This window comes from Tauraco erythrolophus, chromosome 20, assembly GCF_009769465.1.
Source record: "Tauraco erythrolophus isolate bTauEry1 chromosome 20, bTauEry1.pri, whole genome shotgun sequence".
In the NCBI taxonomy this organism is placed as follows: Eukaryota; Metazoa; Chordata; class Aves; order Musophagiformes; family Musophagidae; genus Tauraco; species Tauraco erythrolophus.
This window is the reverse complement of record NC_141484.1, coordinates 6,334,663-6,354,878: the sequence shown is the minus strand read 5'-3', so window position 1 is coordinate 6,354,878 and position 20,216 is coordinate 6,334,663. Positions and strand designations below refer to the sequence as shown.

Below are 20,216 nucleotides of genomic sequence, written 5' to 3'. Positions count from 1 at the left end.
TAGAGACATGAGGCAGCAGACACAAACGATTGGTATCTCAGGGACTTTGCTTGAGCCAAGATTTTCTTTTAGTCATTATAATACAGCAGGATGCTTATGCAAAGAGTAGGGAATTAAACACACTCAAGTATGTGTCAGAGGGACAAGTAAATGCTCGATTTATTTATTTAAGCATTCCAAAGCCTACCGTTCTGTCCAGTTTAGCACCAAACATATTGATGATAATCTGATACACAGTTTTAAAGCCCTTACACTCAAACTATTTAAGCATTAGTTCAATTATTCTGCCTACTAAAATGATAATTAGGGGCTAAAAGGTAACCAGATTATTGCAGAGATCTCTCTTGACAGCCTTTAACACCTAGTTAAATGTTAAAGCCTGGAAATTACAAGCCTCTCAGTATCATTCAGACCACAGTATATTTTTGAAGCAATTTGCTATTTCTAGATTGTTTTTCATGCCATGGTACCGCTCCAGTGCTCTGTAGCTTGCTCTGAGTGCCTGCCCACTTGCAGATCATCTTGACTAGGCAAAAATGTCCCTAAGAACAAACTTCTTGCTTAGCACGGATGTTAGGTGAGATTTCCAGGTGTTTAAAGAGCATCACAGCTGATTCAAGATATATTGGGGCTGTTTAAAAGCTTCTGCCTTGTCTGTACTTGGATTTAATTTAGGTCTGTTTGAGCCAATTTAATAGTTTGCCAGTGCTGTGAGGGAGAGGTACCGTTCTCTCCCCTGACCTCTCCCCTTCTCTCTCTGCAATGTGCTGACTTCAACGTGCATTGGAGACCTCAATGCAAATGAGGGGACAGATATGGATGGGAGTGGAGGGAGGGAGGAGCAGGAACGAGCTGATGTGTTTCTACTGGAATGGATTACAATTCTTGGGTAACTTCATCCTTTGCCTTTCCACAGCAAAACAGAGGTTTCAGTAAAACCCAGAGTGGGTTTGTCCAACGCAAATAAGAACAGTAGTAACAAGGCAGTGCCAGGGGAGTTAGTGTGCAATTAGCAGTCAGTGTAATCCTGCAATAATTTTTCTCTGGTTGCCTACACTGCTGAAGCCTAAGCCAGCAAATACTCACACCTATTCTTACCTGCACTAGCTGAATTAAACTAATGCACTTATGTAGTCATCTTTCTTTATCCCATCTCCTCCGACAGCATTATCCAATGCAGAAGTGACAGTAATTAGCAGCAACAGCCTTGAAAGTGTGTGTTGCATTATAAAGACAGGTACTCCATCATAAAGTCAGCTGGCTTGTCTATAGTTTTCTTATTGTAGTTGCTGGGAGCTGTAGACATTACATCTTCCAGTGCTGAAACCTTATTGAAAATCACTTATTTATACAGACAGCACTCGTATGGGTGGATGTATATTCTAAGAACACTGGCAGCTGCCATCCTTCACTGAAAATTTGCACCCATGCTATTCAGCATGATTGATTCGAATCTGTGCTTGTACTTTGGAAACAGTATGTGTTCTATAAATAAGACTTCAATGTGGAGATGCAGGTTCAAATTAGTAATTAATATTTGACCTTATGGGAACTTTCCTGTCCAGCTGCTCAAAATGGCTACCCGAAACTTTGAAAAACACATCCTCAAAGGACAGAATTCATCTCGCCGTTTGAAGCGGAGGTGTCTAGTCTAAGCTACTTGGCCTGCTGTTTGTCTCTGCTCTGTTGTCAGGGGAGATGCATCTCCACAGAGTGATTTGTCCTGTCCTAAGAGATGTGTCTGGCTATCAGGAACGATCATCCTCTGAAGATGCTAATCTCTTCCTATTCACTGCAGGAGGAATTCAGATAACTAGATGAATCCTGCATATACTTTGGATCCAGCTGTGCATGACCGACTGACAGCAGTTTTCACTTATCCAGGTTTTCTGCTTTTATTGAGAAAAAGTTGAGGTCTCTGTTAGCAAATAATACAAAATGTTAATAGTACTTCAAAACTCCTACTTTCAAAACTGGAAAAGCATCGTTAAGTATTAGCATTAAGTATTGCAAAACAATGCTCTACATTTTTACCTTTTCTTAGTCTTTGATGAATTTGTAACTTAAAAACTCTTAAAAAATATCTGAAATGATGCTGATATATAGTATCAAGTGCAATGGTATGTTTCAACCAGACTTTTTTCTTCAGTCAACATGCTTTCATTTGAGTACTACTCTTCTGTGAATCTGGTCAGCAAAGACCTGATTTACTACAGCATCTTAACTTTCAGCTCTTAAAGGAGTAATACATTATATATTCATTTATCGTAGAATTTAACGAAGGCAACCGGAAGTCAGTTGTGCAAGACATGAATAATTTCATGAAAAAGCTGCCACTGGCTATATGATACATCTATGTAGCTTATAAAACAAAGCAAATGATTACCATCAATTATAATATCGTCATCTGACAACTCTGCAATTAATTTCTTTCTCTTAAATAACTGCTGTTGCATAGTGCCAAAGAAAATGACATGCACTGACTCATCACCAGAGTCTGTGATAGATAGTACAGATGGTAATTTGATTATTCATCTCCATGAAAATAAGTGCTTTATTATGAAAAATTATTCATTTTGGTCTTCTGAAATAATAGGAAAAGGATATGTTGAGTATCTTTAATCCCTACAGTAATATCTTCTGAAGCATTATTTTATTTGTTAAGATTTGTGGAGTAGAGTTGCATGCCAGATAATTCACAGACATGGCACTGATGCAGGATGGGATAGTAAAAAACCTGTGCAATTCTTCTATGTAAAAATGCTCCTGTGTAAGAAGAATGGAAAGATTTTGATTTGTCCACCAGAAAGTCTGCAAACTCTACTATTTATCTTGGAAGAAGTACTCCATATATATGACTAAAATATTTATCCAGCAAGAGTAATGGGCTATCCTGCAATAGCTATCAGGATCATTAAATCATGGTCTTTCCTGGGATGCTTACAGACGTGTATTTAATATACAAAGCAAGTACCAATCCTGCAAGGGTTTATTGTGAAGTTGACTTTATTTCTTGAGCAGACCAACAAAGTTCTGTGGAACCATCTCTAAAATTAAGTATCACCTTATTTTTACATGAATCAAAGGCAGAATGATACTCAATGTGAAGTGTTACACGCCAGTGAGTAGCAAAAGTACCATTTTTTTAAGAACTCAAAGCACTTTCAGTATTACTTTGTTGTTAATCTTTTGTTTGCGTTTACTAGGGGTATAAAGGAACCATCAAAAGATACTCGATTACTTTGTAAGTAGTGTGTATGAGAATACAGGGTGTCTGTGCATACAATAAATACCACAGTTTCATTTTTAGATATGAGTCACACAATTTGCAATGTCTGCATGAAAAAAAAAAAGGAATTCCCTGGTTTTTAGAATGGATAAAGGGAAACAATTTTTACAAATACAAATTAGCTTGCAAATACCTTCAGGCAGAAATGGAAAGTGAGTAATTCATACTGGTTGGTTTGTAACTCCAAACACGTTAACATACCTCCCCAGAGAAAGCCTGTCCATTGAGTAGGTGCTCTGATCCCTGGCTGTCTTCGCTTCCAAAGTGTAACCGGATTTCCTCTAAGCGGTGACTGTACGTCATCGGTCCTCCAGAGATGTTGACCAAATGCTCTTTGTCTAATCGTAGAGATACATGTCTCCCTGTATTATACATCGTCCCACTGACCTAAACAAAATGGAGGGAAAAAAAAAAAGGCATTTTTTTGGAAATAATTAGTAAATCCTGGAAACTAGTTATATGTACTGCGAGGTTTTGCTCTTTACACACCTTCATATAAATGTAGCAATGCATCTTATTGTTGTGAGATGAAATACACAACCTGAGGTTGTACTTCAACTTCTGCTTTGAATCTTACATTGTACATTCAAATATTTTGCCAAATCCATTTGTACATGTTTTAGCCAGGGGCTCATGGTTAATGTAGTGAATAGGATTATTAGACTTCTAAATAAGTAAGCTTTTAGAATATTTTTTATGTAAGGTCTGAATAACAGCTTCATTACAAAATTTCTGCACTGAAAATGGGAACATTTCAGCTAACAAATTATTTAGGTACACTCAAACAAATCTGAAATTTAACTCATTGTTTTCTTTCTTTTAATATTTATAACAAAGTTACCTAAAAGTAAAGGTGCTACAAAAAGCAGAGATATAATTATTCACAAATAGGGAGCCCTATTCCTAGTGGAGCTGCAGGTGTAAAAACTTTCACTGTCCTCCTCTGCAAGTCTATTTTGTTATGAACATTTTACAATTGCCAGATATTTTATTCATAGCAGTACAAAATTAATTACGGTTTGATCATATAGTTCCTAGTACATCTCAAAAGCTGTAATGCTCTTCAAGATTCATCTTTATTTTTAAAAAGACTGAATGTTGTGCTTCATTTGCAAACTGATTTACAGCTGCTATAATGAAAAAGAAAATGATTGTGGAAATTTTTCATATGGAATATATTCTGTCAAAACTTCCACCATCATAGGAAAAGTTCCTATAGCAAGATGTTCCTTAATTTCTGCCATTAGAAAGTGAAATATGCCAGTTGAGTTAAAGCAGAACTGTGATTTATTTAAAAACATTCTGCGTGGATACAAATGGTACACTCGAATAACATTCATTTACTTCAAGAAGAGGAAGTGTCACAATAATATGCTTTGTTGCACTTCAATTTAAAATGAAAGACATGACTATTATATAGGGTACCCTATACTACATCAGTACTATAGTAATTAACATTGCTGCAGTGCCATTTTATCTGTAGTACTAATTACTGAGTTTAAATGACCTGTTTTCTTGCACAGTAGTTGTAAAAAGTTACACGGAACAGACTGTGCAATAGAACTAAAGGGATGAGATTAAACAGCTTTTGATTGTAGGGTTTTTTAAACTTTGATACAGATGTTCTATTTTTTGCCTATTGTTTATTCCAATTCAAAATAAGCAGTAGTAAACCTCTTATGAAAAGTAATAAACACAAATATTCCTATTCATTGCAAATAAAACACAATCATCTTATTTATGAACGCTCCGTAGTTTTTCTGCTTGACTTTGCATGCATAATAACTAAACACCAAGTTTAGTTTAATAGGTGGAAGAAGGTCAGTTTATTGTGTCCAGTCTCAGTACACTGCATATGAATGACATAAAATTGCTAATCATAAGTAACAAATGTAGTTTAAAAACAAATAAAGTGCTTTAAAGCCTCTTACTCACATTTGAAAACTCATGCTTCACTGAGCACTCAGTTAAATATAGCAACTATGCAAAATATTCAGAATCCATTTTCTCACTTAAATTGGTACAAATCTCAAAGTAGGTTACCATTATTTTCCCTGTCAAGGTAAAAGTGACCCAAATAACCCTTAATATGAATCAAATAACTCTCTGTAGAGCAGAGAGAGGAAATGATAAGAGGCAAATTCATGAACAGGAGTAACATTTGTCCTTCTCATTCCCCCCCTCACAAAAATGCTGTGCTTGTAATGAGATTGTGTTGACTGCTTTAAAACAGAATTCCCTATGTAACCGCAGATCAGGAATACCAGTATTGCAAGCAAGTCTCTGACATGCCTCATTTCTGACCTGCAGGGAGGGAGGAACACTTGAAGTGAGAACATAAAAATCTCCAGTGTGGGTACCCAGGCTTGTTACCAGGAAGGACAAACCCCAAGATCTTTAATACAAAACCACAAGGTCTTGCCCTTTTATCTGCCTTTGCCTTGAGTGAAGCACTGGTTTTCTTGTGTGTGTGTGCCTGAGGTAAGAGTAGCCACATACACCAAATTGCACCTGACATGCTTGTGCCCGTTTCTTTTCTTGCCAACTTACAGCACCATCACTAGCAAGTTCTGATGGGCACTTCTTCCATTGGCATTTGCTTACTACAAGAACAGAAGCGTCTTAAATTTGTCATCTACTCAGATTACATCTGAATGAGAGATCTTCCTGGCCTGCCAAGATTGTCTTGTAGGCTGTGCCCGGTTACGGGAAGTACCACTGCAATGCTGTGTGAAATTCTTTATAGCAGTTCAGGACATTGTCTGGTTTATGTACAAACCCCATATCTTATCACATTTAAAAGTGTACATTTCAAGTGTAACCGTTTACAGTTGTAGGACATAGTATCACATCAGTGCAACCATCTTCTGTTTGCAAGTTCCAAGTCCACAAATGCATTATACTTAGTGTATAATCATGCAAAAAACGATGCAAGGAAAAAAAAGTTGTCATACATTGTTCTCAGCAGAAAACAATGCATTGTCTTTTCATGATGTGCAGTTTTAACTGTTACTGGAGAAAAAGAAGGTTCTGATCTTATTCACTACGTGAGCCTCCTGACAATAGAAGGATTTCCCATATCTTATGGTACTGTGTACTCTCATTTCAGAACATCAAACCGAGTCGGTTCTGGGAAAGCAAAGTTGCATGTGGTCTTGTAAAGGCTGCGGGCACAGAAGTTAATGAGGTATTTTCTGCATGTTGGACGTTCTCTTACAAGACAAACAGTACAAAGACAGGCGTGCGTTATGAGGAAGAGGTAGACTCTGCCTGCTACAGTCATCAATATCTGCTATCCCCAAAAGCATAGTATTTATATTTTTATACCGTTTTGTGGATTGTGTAAAATGTTATAGGGTAGTTTAAAAGAATAATATAAAAGATCTGTTAAGATCTATATAACTATTTCCTTAATGTGTCAGACTAATCTTTAGTGCTAAGTCCTTCATAGTGATGGCCTTTGTGTTACTTCTTGCTCTGCTATTAAGAAACCCTTTCGTTCTTTTTTTCTGTTTGACTTGAAAGTTGTATAAAGATGAAAACATCACAAACAAGCTTGGGGAAAAAAAGAGCACTAAATCTTGCCCTCTTGTTTTTCAAAAGGATCAATATTCAATTTATCTTATGCACTAGAAATGAGACTACAGTAAAGAAAACATATTAAAACGTCAGTAAAAGCCTGTCTGAGAAAACAGAGAAGTCCAACATTGTCAAAGTTAACCATCATACCACATTCTTAGTTGACCTTGTTTTCCTCCTACATTAAGAGATGTTTCCAAACAGGTAATTTTACCTGTGGCAAAATCCCCCAGTAGAATAGGGAATGTTGACTGGCTTCAGCGGTAGTTGCAGAATAGTTCAGCTTTGATAGACTTTAATTAAATTATTAACATATTCCTGGTGTAGTTATTTTCTGTTTAATCTCATTCATTTTAATTCTTGCTTCACAGAGCTTTGTGCGCAGAATTCCCCAGCAGCATTATTCTCTCTTTCTCTTGATGCAGGAGAGCCGCACAGGCACGTGCTGCCCATATATTCTAGGCTACATTTGTAAGTGAGATCTGAATACTCATGTGTGGTGTCTGCGTATAACTCGCTGCTCCTGTGATCGCAGAAAAGTCCCAGTTCTGCTCTTTGAAAGATGGAACACAAGCAAAGTCAATAAAAACACACACCTAATAAACACAAACTCTTTGATGCATGCTTATCTTGAAACTCCACAGATTTTATGACCATTAGGAAAAAAAAAAAACCCAGCAAACAATCACAAAACGTTTTTGTTTTTGTTTTTTTCTAATTATGTTCTTCAAACCTGTATTTGTGGAAGTGTTTTTGTTGTGTCCTAGTTAACTGTATATCTTGTTCACTTCGTCTTTTCTTCGACAACTAGTCCTGAAACTAAATACTTTTTAGAACTTCCTTTGTGGCCTACATCTTTATGTTACAGTCTGTGTTAAAATAGCCTTCAAAACCCTGAGCAGAAGTGACAGAAAAAGTAGCCTATTTCAGGGTGAAGTCATGATAGAAACGTAAGCAGGGAATGCAAGAGGAAAGGAGAAGGAGCTGAGATGGATTCTTTGCCTTTCAATCCCATGCTGTGTTAGCAGTTCACTGTCACCCTCCTTCAAGGGGCAGCGCAGGCTCTCGGCTTCCTCGGGGCCTTTACAAAATAGAGAAAGGGTATTTTGGATTTATTCAGGTAAGAGCGGTCTGGAGATTAGTTCCAAGACATTTTTAAACTTGTATCAGTACCTGCCAGTGGAGCAGCATTGAATGTAAGGAAGCAAGAAAATCAATTGTGTATGGCTGCCTGCTGCGGTGTCCTTGGATCTTATCTGCAATATTAGATGTTCCTTTCTTTGGAATGAAAATAGATACAGTCCAAAGAAGGTCTAGTACTGTGTAGGGAAGCAAATCACCAAGGATTGAAGAGTGTTTTGAAGGTGTTGTAGTGTCCCAGTTTTACTTCCTGCAATAATCAAGTGTCTACCATCTGCCACCTGGCTTTCATATTTTTTTCTTGGAGTCCTAGATTCCAGCAGGACAGGAAAGCAGCTCTGCAGGCTCAGGGGGTGGTGGGTTTTCCTCCCCCATTAGCAGCACCTGAACCTACTAATGCCACATACTTTGTCTTTCCCTTTGGTTTCTGCCATTCAGTATCCATGTAGTGACAGCAGTGGGTGGCCCAGTGAGGGCAGCATGGACCCTACAGAACCTGTGATGTGCCATTGGTTTTCTGCTCTCCTCTCCCGAGCAAGTTCATGGAGGCGCAAAGTGCTCAATGGAAACATTAAAACATTAATGCTAACATTAAATTGTTTGCAGAATCTGCCATCTAGGGGGTCTCAAAGTGCTTAAAAAAATGCAAAAATAAATCTGCAGTTGTCTTTCGTCTCGCTAGAGTTAAGTCAACGACAATGCCAGGTTGTTTTATTTTCCTCCCGTTGCTTAGACAGGATCATCCTATGCAAAATTTCACTCTGTAGCTCAGGTCACCTGAACTTGAGTTTCTAAGAGCAATGATAAACTGAACCATGTTTTTCCGAGTCCCTCAAGCGAGTTCCTTTCTCATGTGTTTTGATCGTTGTTCATAGTATCTTGACCAGACGGTATTCTGTGATATAAAGTGCTGTCCTCATTAATTTAAATTGATTGTACCTCGTAAGTGGCTGGTGTATCTCTTGTGCAAAGCAGAGGCTGCTTCAGGGTTTGCAAACAGAGTTTACACAGACCTCAGGGCAAGTCTGTGATTAGAAATCTGACTTCAGAGACAGTGATGAAGCATTGCATCAAACTAGGATTTCAAATGTAACCTGCTAAGGCTTAGTTCTCTGCAACAGAATTACATTCCCTTATTGAAAAGCAATGACTATAAAGGAACATTTATTTTCTTAATATTGTGCTTATGGTATCCAGTTAGTTTTAAAAGTAGTTTTGTGCTGCCGGCTTGATTTTCTAGCTGTTGTTAGAGGGAACCCAGGATGGAAAAGAAAATGATTTTACAGTTATTCTTCTAAATTATTTAACAATTGTTTAAAAAGGGTATTCTTGTTTTTTAAAGTCTTCTCTTAAAGAGGAGATTGATATAATCAAAGAGGAGACAATGGTTCAATAGATTTTCCAAACTTCCAAGAGCACTATCCTTGTCCTGCAGTATTCTCTGTGTGTGTACGTACGCAGACACATGCACGTACATAAGAATTTTTTAAATTGTTTTCTACAGAGCATTCAGTTCTATTTAAGTGCATTTGATGAATATTTGTACATTTGAATAGCTATTCTTCATAACACTTTTTCCCTGTCTTCATCTTTACGCTTAATCATTGTATGCAACAGTATGTAAAGAAATTGTGGAAGCACTGCTGGTGTAACACTCTTTTCAAAATCATGTTTGCAATAATCAGCATGCTGCTCGACCTTGTAAATCATAATCTTCTATAGATTTTCCAATAAACGTCTCGGGGCCTTAGACATAGATACATATTCAAAGTATTTCATGCTTCATATTTGAAGGTAATTTTAAGGCAAATCCCAGCCATGTTTTCTGCAGGCTTTCCTTGCTGCCAGCAGAGAGCACTCCTGACCCATCCCATACAGCTTTCACCTGTATACTACGGGGACTTCCACAGCCAGGAAGAAAATGAAAACTAATCTTTTCTGTGTGACATGACTGTAATCCGTGGCTTTAGTTTCAGAAGTGGCAGCTTCAGCTGCGGGACAGAATTGCAGGGTCTGTTGCATCAGTCAAGCAGGTTTCTAGTCTACAACCATCTGCTTGGAGGGTGCAGGCTCAGCAGGTTGCTCGAAGGCCATCAGATAAGCAAAATATCCAGAGTGCCTTTTCTTGCAAGAATCCAAGAGATGTCATGTTATGTTTATTAAAAAAAAAAAAAAAAAAAAAGTCGAGGAGGGGAATGGAAGATAAGGAAATACCAGCATTTGAAATAGTGCCACTTACTGGGATGGAGCTGCAGTATAATTGCTGGGCTTTGAAGAACAACAGGCGTCATCATCAATATTTGATTAAAAAAGGCCCGTGTGAAAAAATGTAAAATGTAAGAGAGAAGTGTAAAGATTAAAATAATCTTTTCATCTTCTAGTTGAAAAGTTTTAAAAAGGAAATGATGTTAATGAGCCCAATTAACCCATTTACCTGCCTAATGCAATGTGTCATGTATCAGCATATGGCATGACAGATTTTTTTTGCTTTTTAAAGCACCATTTTCAGTAAGAATCTTTCCCATCCACCGCTCTGCAGTTTTGCCTGTTTACGTCCCTTAAGTGACTGATCTGTAAAGAACTTGGAGCAAACCTCATAAATTAAATATTCAGGCTTACTGGCTAATGAGCACAATATGTCAATTTTCAGTGATCAAAATAATGTGCTTCAATAATGTATACACCATTCTGTAACAAAAATATAATTTTAATAGAGGACCCGCAGGGTCACGGTTAGTCTGAGATAATTATATGACACAGGATGCGAACGAATGAAACTGTTCCCAGGACACTGGTAAAACCCCACAGAATCTATATGCCACATGCTGCCTTTTAGGGATAATAAAGCGCTTTATTGTATTTCTACTACTCCATTAGTGTAATGATTTTTGCTTGTTAGTAACTATGAAGCTTAAAGCGGATGCAGCCAAATTTATGGTGTCTAGGATTAATAATTGCTGTGCCTGTTGACGCCAGCTTTACAGTGAAATTGTGCTCTCGTTGATCTAAAATATTCCAACTACATTTAAACTGTATGTAGTAGGCGAATTTCATTCCAGAGGTATCTTCAGCCAGGTAGAATGGTGCAGGGATTACATCAAATTCCGAGTTCTCTGTGATCATATGTAGAATGGGCACAGTCTCCATGCTGAGACCACTCTCAGTTTTTTTTTAAATAAATACTGTTAGTGCTTCAACAGCAGACAAGGATGTGTCTTTACTGCGGTAGATTCTGGAATGGCTTTGATTTATCAGCAGAGAACTCAAGTTCATTTTGAAGTGCCATGTGTCCATATCATGTTCCAGTGTTTAAAGAGGATGTTTCAGGGCATTCTGAGCTGGACTTAAAATAGTGTATGACTGCAGAACCAGGCTCAGCAATTCACAGTCCTGTGTTTCTGTAGTCACCTTTTTACCAGTGATGACGTCTCCTCCTGTGCTGGGACAGTTACAAGCATCATATGAAAGAAGGAAAAATCACATTCATGTGCTCCTTTTAGTTCATTAACCTTAGTTTAGAATTAGGGTAAGTCAATAAGTAATTTAGAGAATAACTGGTGCTTGGAGAACTCATTGCCCTAATTCAGTCTAGCAATCTGTAACGAGACTTCAGTTTGAAGAATCTGTTAAAAACTGTGTTAAGGACAATTTTTGTCTCTGATAAAGGGATGTCAAAAGAGCTGCCTTTTTAAAATCTGAAGGCAAGGCTTACATAAATTTTCAAAGGGCTGTAAATGGTACAGAAGCCTACAGACTTGTGAGAAATCCAGATAAATGAAAAATTGCTCTTTCCATTTTTTATGTGGGTTTAAAATTGAATATGTTAAAATCCTGATGTTCTAAGTCCTTTTTCAGTGAGTGATAGTGAGATGTGCTGACCTTTGGTAGCTGCCTGGATTTCAGAGCTCTTCTTTCAGAGAGCTCTTTGGTTGAAATGCCAGAGGTTTTCCAATGGAATCCAGATCAGATGGAAATTTATTGGTTGTATATTGAAATTAGCGTGTTTCACTTTCCTTATGTTTTTCATACAGCCAGACAGACTTTAGACATTAGATGTTTAATATCTAATTTAATCAATTGCATATTAATAAATGTACCCAGACTTTCCAATGTCTTTATTTTGCTTGTACATTTTCTTCAGTATTTTCATTCCTAACACAACTTTTAAAAGAAATTTCCCTGCTGGACAGAAAAGACACAGCTAGCTGATTGATTTAAATTCTGTTTTAAACTGTTGGTGCATCTTCTACTTTACTATTTGTATATAGCATTAGCAAAAAGGCTGTACGAAATTAATCTGGGAAGTATTTTTCAAGCTGAGTGGTCAAATAACATTGTACCTTTGAGTAGATTATTAGTATGCTCACCACTTTATTTATCTGCACATATGCACCTCTCTATATGTGTCTATATCTCTATATAGACACACAGAGAAATAAAATATTTTCTTTTTTACTAACTTCTGTGAATAGGAAGGAAAACATCTGCCCTCACACACAGGCCTAGATTAATAAGCTGGCACGTTGTGCAGCCGGAGCATTAGATTGCTGTCTGAATCACGGAGAAGCATGAAGGCTTCTGAGCAGGGAAAAGGATGTGCACTCAAAGTTCATCTGTTTTACACCACAATCAAAACATGCCATTATTAAGGTTAATGACACAATTTTACAAGAGCCAGAAAAGCCCATTTGTTGAGTTCTTTAGTTCTCTAATTCTTCTGCTGCCAGGGAGTTCTAAATTTCTACGCCTATTATGTTTTCGTAAACCCTCCAAAATAATGACTAAAATGAATATTCGCTATGAATAACATAGTGACTGCTGCTGCTTTTTGAAATCCTCTGATCGCTCCAGCCACGAAGTTCCAAGAACACACAATGTACTGAACCCTGTTCAAGGGAAATTGCAGTGTCTGAGTGATGGTGTAGCCAGAGAAGCATGGTAATGCTTTACTGAAATTATAAGCCAGTGGAAATGAAAAGAAGAATCTATAAACCTCAGGTTTTAGCCATGAAAGAGACAAAAGTTTTATCAGCTTTTTTAGCAGAATTGTAACAAGTTTTTGAAAGCGTTGTATTTCACAATATCAAGCTGCTTCCCAATCACTGCCAAGGCAAAAATGCAAAATAATTTCCTGAGCCCTGTATCTCTGGAGGTAAATTAGTATTTAGATAACTTGAAATTTGACCTCAGTAAAATTTGTTATGTGTCAAGGCAAATCCTTTGTGTGTCATGCAAAAATCATGAGCCGTTCTGCCTAGCAGCATGTTTCACTGTTCTTTTGAGCAGCAGGAGAGAGCTGGTTTGTCCTGGCCTGCTTGCACTGGTTCTCTAAAGAAGGTGACTAAATTAGCCTTTCCGGTTACAAATATCACTGTTCCTGTTCAACAGAGGGCTGGTGTACTTTTCTCATTTTATCTGCCTCAAAAGCATTTGTGTACCTTTTTATGCTGAGAAAAGAACGGAACTTCAGTAGAGGTAGAAATAAAAGAAAAACAAACAAACAAATCCTATCCTGAACCTATCTTTGCTTTTCCTGACACTTCACTCTCTTCCAAAACTCTTTTTTTTTTCCCCCTGACAATGCACTTTAAAAAAAAACACAACCCACATCTTTTTGAAGTAGAGCTCCCTAAAGAATTATCAATTCCAGCTTAACTCGAAGAATCTGCCCTGTGTTTCGATACGTCTCTAATTCCAACATGTCTGAGAATGGGCTACAGCATGAACTTGAGCCGCAGGCAAATGGCATCGCAGTGCCAGACCTCACCTCCTCCGCTCCCAGACTGGTGTTACGTGTGTGTGGTGTCACGCCAGGGGTTGCACACACAAACCCTTTCAACCAGAAAGCTCCCCAAGACTCCACTTACGAGCACTATTCTGCTACAACTTGGTCAAGAGATTTTGTGTTTATTCTGTTGGGATTCTTTTTGTTGGTTGGTTGGTTTTCTTTCCCCATTCCACATTTCCTGCTGTGTTTATAGATTGCATGGCTATGGGGGAAGAGCTGGTTTTTTGTTTGGTATTCTAATCTCCTGTACGGCTCCATGTATACCGGAGTTGTGTAAATTAGTATTTTTACAAGTAATCAAAATGACACAAAGCTCTGAATACCAAGAAGCAATTTTTTCCTCTTATATCATTCCCAAGCATGTTTTATTCCATGCAGAGTGAAAGACACTTTTCCACTTGCTCAAATCGTGAAGAATGGTGAGAAACTACTCTGAAAAAGGGTATTAGAAAAAAAAATTTGTATCATGCCAATTTACAATCAGTTCCCCTCTGTTTTTCTTAGTCACTGTTCTTACCAAAATACAGATTTATCGGGCTTTGCAGAAGAGTTCGTAAGGAAATGAGAAAGGGATCATGGGACAAAGTTAGCAAGGAATCAGCATGAGACTGAATGCTTTTCCCACAGGGATACTATTTAGACTGGATAGGATCTCAGCTTTCCAGGCATAAGAGACAAGTTCACTTTTAAGTGTTTTATCACATATATTCTAAAGAGTTAAAGAATGTTTAATCTGTTGAAACAATAACATTGACAAGTTCATCTTCATTGTCTTCCCAGGAAGAATCTTTCAAAATAGTTGCTCATATTCAGTTACGGATCAGTATTCCCGTTTATTAACAATTGCTTTTCATCCTATTTTTTATACTTTTTCCCTTCTCCGTAGCATGCAAACTGGAGGCTGAATGCTCCCAAATGCCTGGGAAGTGGTATCTTTCCCAACTCTGGGTGTTTGCACGTGCACTTGTGTGTTCACACTCCTACTTGTGATGAATTATAGCCAAGAAGTTGAAAGATACGGAACATTTTATTTACAGCCTTGCTCTCTTTATCCTAGCTGAAGATGAGATTGAGAGTTCACTCTCACACTCAGATTTGTTGTTCTTGACTGCAGCAAAGAAAAATAATTTAAATGTGCTTATGTTCTTACTAACTAGATAGGACTTGGGCAGAAGTTGAACCGGGGCTTTCAAAAATTAACTCTTGCAGGTCATAATAAGTATTTCTTACAAGTCATTAATGAAGATTTCAGCACACTTGATATTTTTAATGATTTTAAATGCACAGATTTGGAATAATGGGTCTGCCCCGAGCTACTGAAATCTGTGAGCAGTACCAGTTTTTAATATGTAATAGGTGACTGATATAGTCTAAAGTAAAGACAGGAAATGCTTCCAGGCCTTCATTTACAGAAAAATACCCACTCCCTGATGTAATCAAAAGATTAAAAGTCTATTGTGGCTTTTGTCTTATTATTTTCACATGAACTATTTCTAAAATTTAGATGATGCCTAATAAAAAGTCCTTTAATCATCTTTAAAATGACAAACCTGTTGATAAATTGAATTTTCTCCAAGAAAATATTGCTCTATTGATTTTAGTACTCCGCTTTTAATAAGCAGAGACTGTCAGAACTGCTTGCTATGACAGTCTTGAAAGTAGGGCATCAACTGACTTGGTAAATGGCTGAATTTATAAGGGAAGTTTTTGCTAGAACTCTAATCCATTATCTTTTCTTATTGTTCACATTCATTTGCCATAAGGACACTGGGCTAAATCTGCTGCATAGGAACACCAGACAAGCATGGCTACCTAGAAGTTTCTGTGGTAGATTTCCTCTTTCCAGAGGAGATTTCAGTCACCAAATTGAATTACGCAGACAGCCTTAATGACGACTTCCCTCCCTAACTACAGGCATGTCACTGAGCGAAGGGCTGCAGCTGTTTAACGGGAGCTTTGGGTAGTATGAGCAGTGAACGTGCGGGAGTTTCGAGAAGTAAGGAAAGATGGCAGGGGTGGAGAAAGGCAACGCTTGCTTTCAGGAATTGGAGACGACCCACCATGGTAAGGGGAGGAGGAGGATGCTATTTTTCTTAATTGCAAAGAGTTTCCAACAACTGATTTCTTCACATATAGAAGAATAACTTCAGTACCTTCACCATTTAACAGGCAGACACATTCCTACCTCTTGCCTACATAATTTCTCTAGAGAGATGTGGCACACACAATGCTTCAGGATAACATTATGGCTAATCGCGTCACTCGGAGAGGAAAGGTGATGGAAACCCAGTGGCTAGGTCAACATATAACATTTAAAAAGTTGCCTGTAATTGCAAAAGTATTTTTCATCGCTGTTGGAATTTATTTTATTTTTGTCTGAACGTATGAAAGCTTTGTACATGTTAAGGAATATTGTGGTGTCTTCAAACACCATCTGCTCAGTCTGCCTACCGAAAAAGCATCTCCCTTATGAGGAAATGCTGAGGGAGCTGGGTCTCTTTAGCTTGGAGAAGAGGAGACTGAGGGGGAACCTCATTAATGTTTATAAATATGTAAAGGGTGACTGTCATGAGGATGGAGCCAGGCTCTTCTCAGTGGCATCCAATGATAGGACAAGGGGAAATGGATATAAGCTGGAACATAGGAGGTTCTGCTTAAACATGAGGAAGAACTTCTTCCCAGTTAGGGTAACAGAACACTGGAACAGGCTGCCCAGAGAGGTTATGGAGTCTCCTTCTCTGGAGATGTTCAAAACCGACCTGGACGCGTTCTTGTGTGATCTGATCTAGGTGGTCCTGCTCCGGCAGGGGGATTGGACTAGATGATCCTTTGAGGTCCCTTCCAATCCCTGAAATTCTGGGATTCTGTGTGAAAAGCTTACGTACCTGAACGACTGTTCAGATCACTCTTTGGTTAAATGGGCAGGAGGTTTATGTGAGGACGGCATGTCTGTTACTAAAGCAAGCAAATACAATGGACACAATACAAAATTCTTGCACACGTTACACTAAATTGAAATACATGTGGGGTAAACATTCTAAAGTGTTTCAGTTTGAAATAGAAAAATGGTTTTGATGTTCTAACTTTCACCTTCAGAGTAAGTGCAGCTCATGCATTAAAATGGTGGGTTTGTATATATACAAATCCATTTTGGGACTAAAAGCATATACATAATTATCCAAATACATAGGTGCCTATTTGCATGTGTTGTCAGGGATATGTATTCCAGGTGTAATGCCAGCTCTTTTACAAAAGCGTTCTTTTTCTTTTTTTTTCCCCTTTTTTCCTACCAGCTTATTATTACAACCTAGTAGTAGGTATTGAGTCAAAATCTGAATAAAAATGTTATGGCTAAATAATCTTTAAGGGATTTTAGGTTTCTGGTTTAAATACTGTTGCTTGTTGTCTCTTTCATTTATATATTAAAAAAATAATAATTTAATATTCCCAAATTCCTGAATTCCTGCTTTTCATTCCTTGCACATCCTGTCACACTATGTAACAGCTTCTATCTACACTCTAGGCCAAACAGTGTTCCTCAAACTCTGGGCTCTGATGCCATCACACTCAAATGCGGAGGTACAAAGTGACAAACATGAGTAACTTAATTCTCCCTAGATGTGAGACTGCCAACTACCTTCACTAGCTGGCAGCAGCCGAATCCCTTCAGGGCAGTGCAGTCCATTGTAGGGACCTGCAGGCACATGAAGACTAAACCAGAAGTGGTCCACACATACTGAAAGTCTGAAAAATACTGATCTAGGTCAACTTTTCCACATCTAGGTACCTTAGCAGACATGACCTTGTTCTCAGAAGTGCTGAGTATACAGAATTCTGTAAGTCATAACATTTCTATGGAGAGGGCTGCTTTTAATAATCCCAGGAAACTCCAAAATATGTCCCTTAGGCTATTAGGAAAATGTTAATCCTAATGTTTTAATCTGTAATTGTGTAAAGTGATTTTTTTTTTTCTTCATCTTTCAGTGATTTGGTTAGTCTCTTTTTTTTTTTACTGTCTTATATATATGGGTAGTCAGCACAGTTATAATTGTAAGTCTTCTTTTCCTATAGTACCTGTTCCTGTGTACCTCTGCAGCAAATTAAATACACGTGGGAAGGTCCCTAGATCTGCTGCTTTTCCGGGTAAAACCGTCGTCTGTTCTGTGTCTCTGTTCTTTGTGATGTTTGCAGAGGAAGTTCTGAATGTTTTCTGCAATTTGCTGTCTGAAAGATACCTAGATCCTGACAAAAGCATGTGGCGCAGGAATGTGCATGTTCTACCCAATTAAAAATGCTCAGTAAACGTCCAGCCTTTCGTTTCCACAGCGCAGTGCTTCCTCTGAGCTGGCGAACACGCTTTTCTCTGGATCAAGGCTGTGGCACAGATTATAAATCCTTGTATGAATGTGGATCTGGTAGTGCTGTAAGAGCGTATGACACAGGAACAATTCAAACCACATCGTCAGCTCTGACCTGCCTTCGTTACAGCCTGATATTCTCCTATTGGAATTAGCAGAAGCAAGATGAGGTGATAGTTGTCCAGATAGTTGTAAACTTGACTAACTCCTTATTAAAAAAACTCCCTACCTTTATGGAAAATTCCTATTTAACTGTAGGGAAATGTACAAGCTTCTCTAGAAAGCACTGAAAAAAGTCCATTATGATTCTTCTATAGAATCCTGAAGCTATTTTGCTACGCAATTTTATAGGGACAGAATTATCTAACATACAAGTTTCAAGGCTCCCAAATTGGGAGACTTCAGATTCTGCTACAGGATATTTGTGGAGAAGAGTGTTGAAAGGTTCAGCAGAAAAGATTAATATTTGTCTTGTTAGGACTATAAGGCTTCACCATTTAGCATGCACGATCTTCCTCACATCTATATTTGTTATGGTAGTAGAAGAGGCTTATCTATTTATTTTCCATGTTCACATCATAAATTAGAAGACACTGTATCGTTAACTAGCAAGGAAAAAACCCAGCTTTTGATTATAATTGGATGACCAATATGTACTCATGTATCTATCTGTAGCATTTTCCTTCTTAGTCCTGAACTGAACCTCCCACCCTTGCCACAAGGTATTTGGAAGTCGTCCTGCCCCCAGCCCCAGCACTGCTGTATGTACAGTCTAATTCAGGAATAAATGCACAAATAGAACAGCACCAGCTATGGCAAAGAGATTGAACAAACCCTTGTGAAGCACGGAACAAAGCATGGGTCAAAATCTTGGATGACTGGACCAACCTCATACACTTTTAATGAATATTTTAGCTGAACATACCAGCCCAGACAACGTAATCCTGTGGCATTCCAGTACAAGGCAGGCTAACCCACCGACATGCTGCTTCTAGCAAATCAGAGACCTAAGACTTAATCTACATCATCTAGAAAGCATGTGTGCAGAAAATGTGTAATGCCAGATCTTACTATGAAAAAGAAGATTAAGGCTGAAAAAGGATTAGAAATTAATTAAGGAGCTTCTTCATGTTTCCTGATATCCTTCTGATCTGTGACCAGCATATCTTCAGGGTTTCTGCTACTGATGCAGTTGTTAACGATAGTTCAAACCACAAACACTACAAAGGATTATCATTACGCTTTAGGAAGAGCTGTAGCTTGGTGGCTTGGGGTTTGTTTTCCAGTTCCACGCTTTCAGATCTACTGCAGGGATCAGCTGCAGACTAGAAGCTCAACTTTCAGGGCTGACACCGTTATGAGCAAGCAGTCCTTCGGTGTGGGCAGACGTGGGACATTGCACCACTGCAGGACTACGACAGGGAGCTGATGATGCACCTTCCAGAGGCAGTAGTAGAGCTCTGAAATAGCCCCAGCTAAGGGAGAAGGAAGTGATCAGAACCATGAACTGACTGATGTAACAATAGGGAGATAGGAGCTCCTCTCTGATTAAGCTCTTCTCTTTTCCAAAGTCAAGCAAAATTAATTCTGGGCTGAGTTTTGTGAGCATGACAGCTACGGAATGGTTTAGCAGCCTACAGTATAGATACACCATACAACAGGAAGTTGGCCACTAACATGGAAAACATTACATCTTAAGCAGTTTTATTCAAGATGTGCAGTGTGCTCACTGGAAGTATTAAACCAGATGTGCTCCACTTTGTCGTGGTTTAGCCCGGACGGCAGCTAAACACCACACAGCCGCTCGCTCACCTTCCCCCACCCCCAGGGCACGGGGAGGAGAAGTAAAGGGCAAAAGGGAAGGAGACACACAGGTTGAGATAAGAACATCTTACTAATATAAAAATAATAATAATGATATATAAATATATATATATGTATGATGATAATAATATACACGAACAAGTGATGCACAGTGTCATTGCTCACCACCCGGTGATTAAGTCCCGACACCGCAATCCCAGATGGGTGAGAGGCCCAAAAAGAGAGCGAGAGAGAGAGA

General features: G+C 38.4%; 1 protein-coding gene across 1 annotated transcript in view; it reads right to left on the bottom strand.

The window, feature by feature from the left end:
- CA10 (carbonic anhydrase 10 (inactive)) overlaps nt 1-20,216 on the bottom strand; it is a 199,030-nt gene that overhangs the window by 40,916 nt on the left and 137,898 nt on the right. Inside the window, exon 4 of the mRNA XM_086624162.1 lies at nt 3,491-3,676. Coding sequence (XP_086480288.1) covers nt 3,491-3,676 — 186 coding nt within the window. The remainder of the gene's footprint in view (nt 1-3,490; nt 3,677-20,216) is intronic.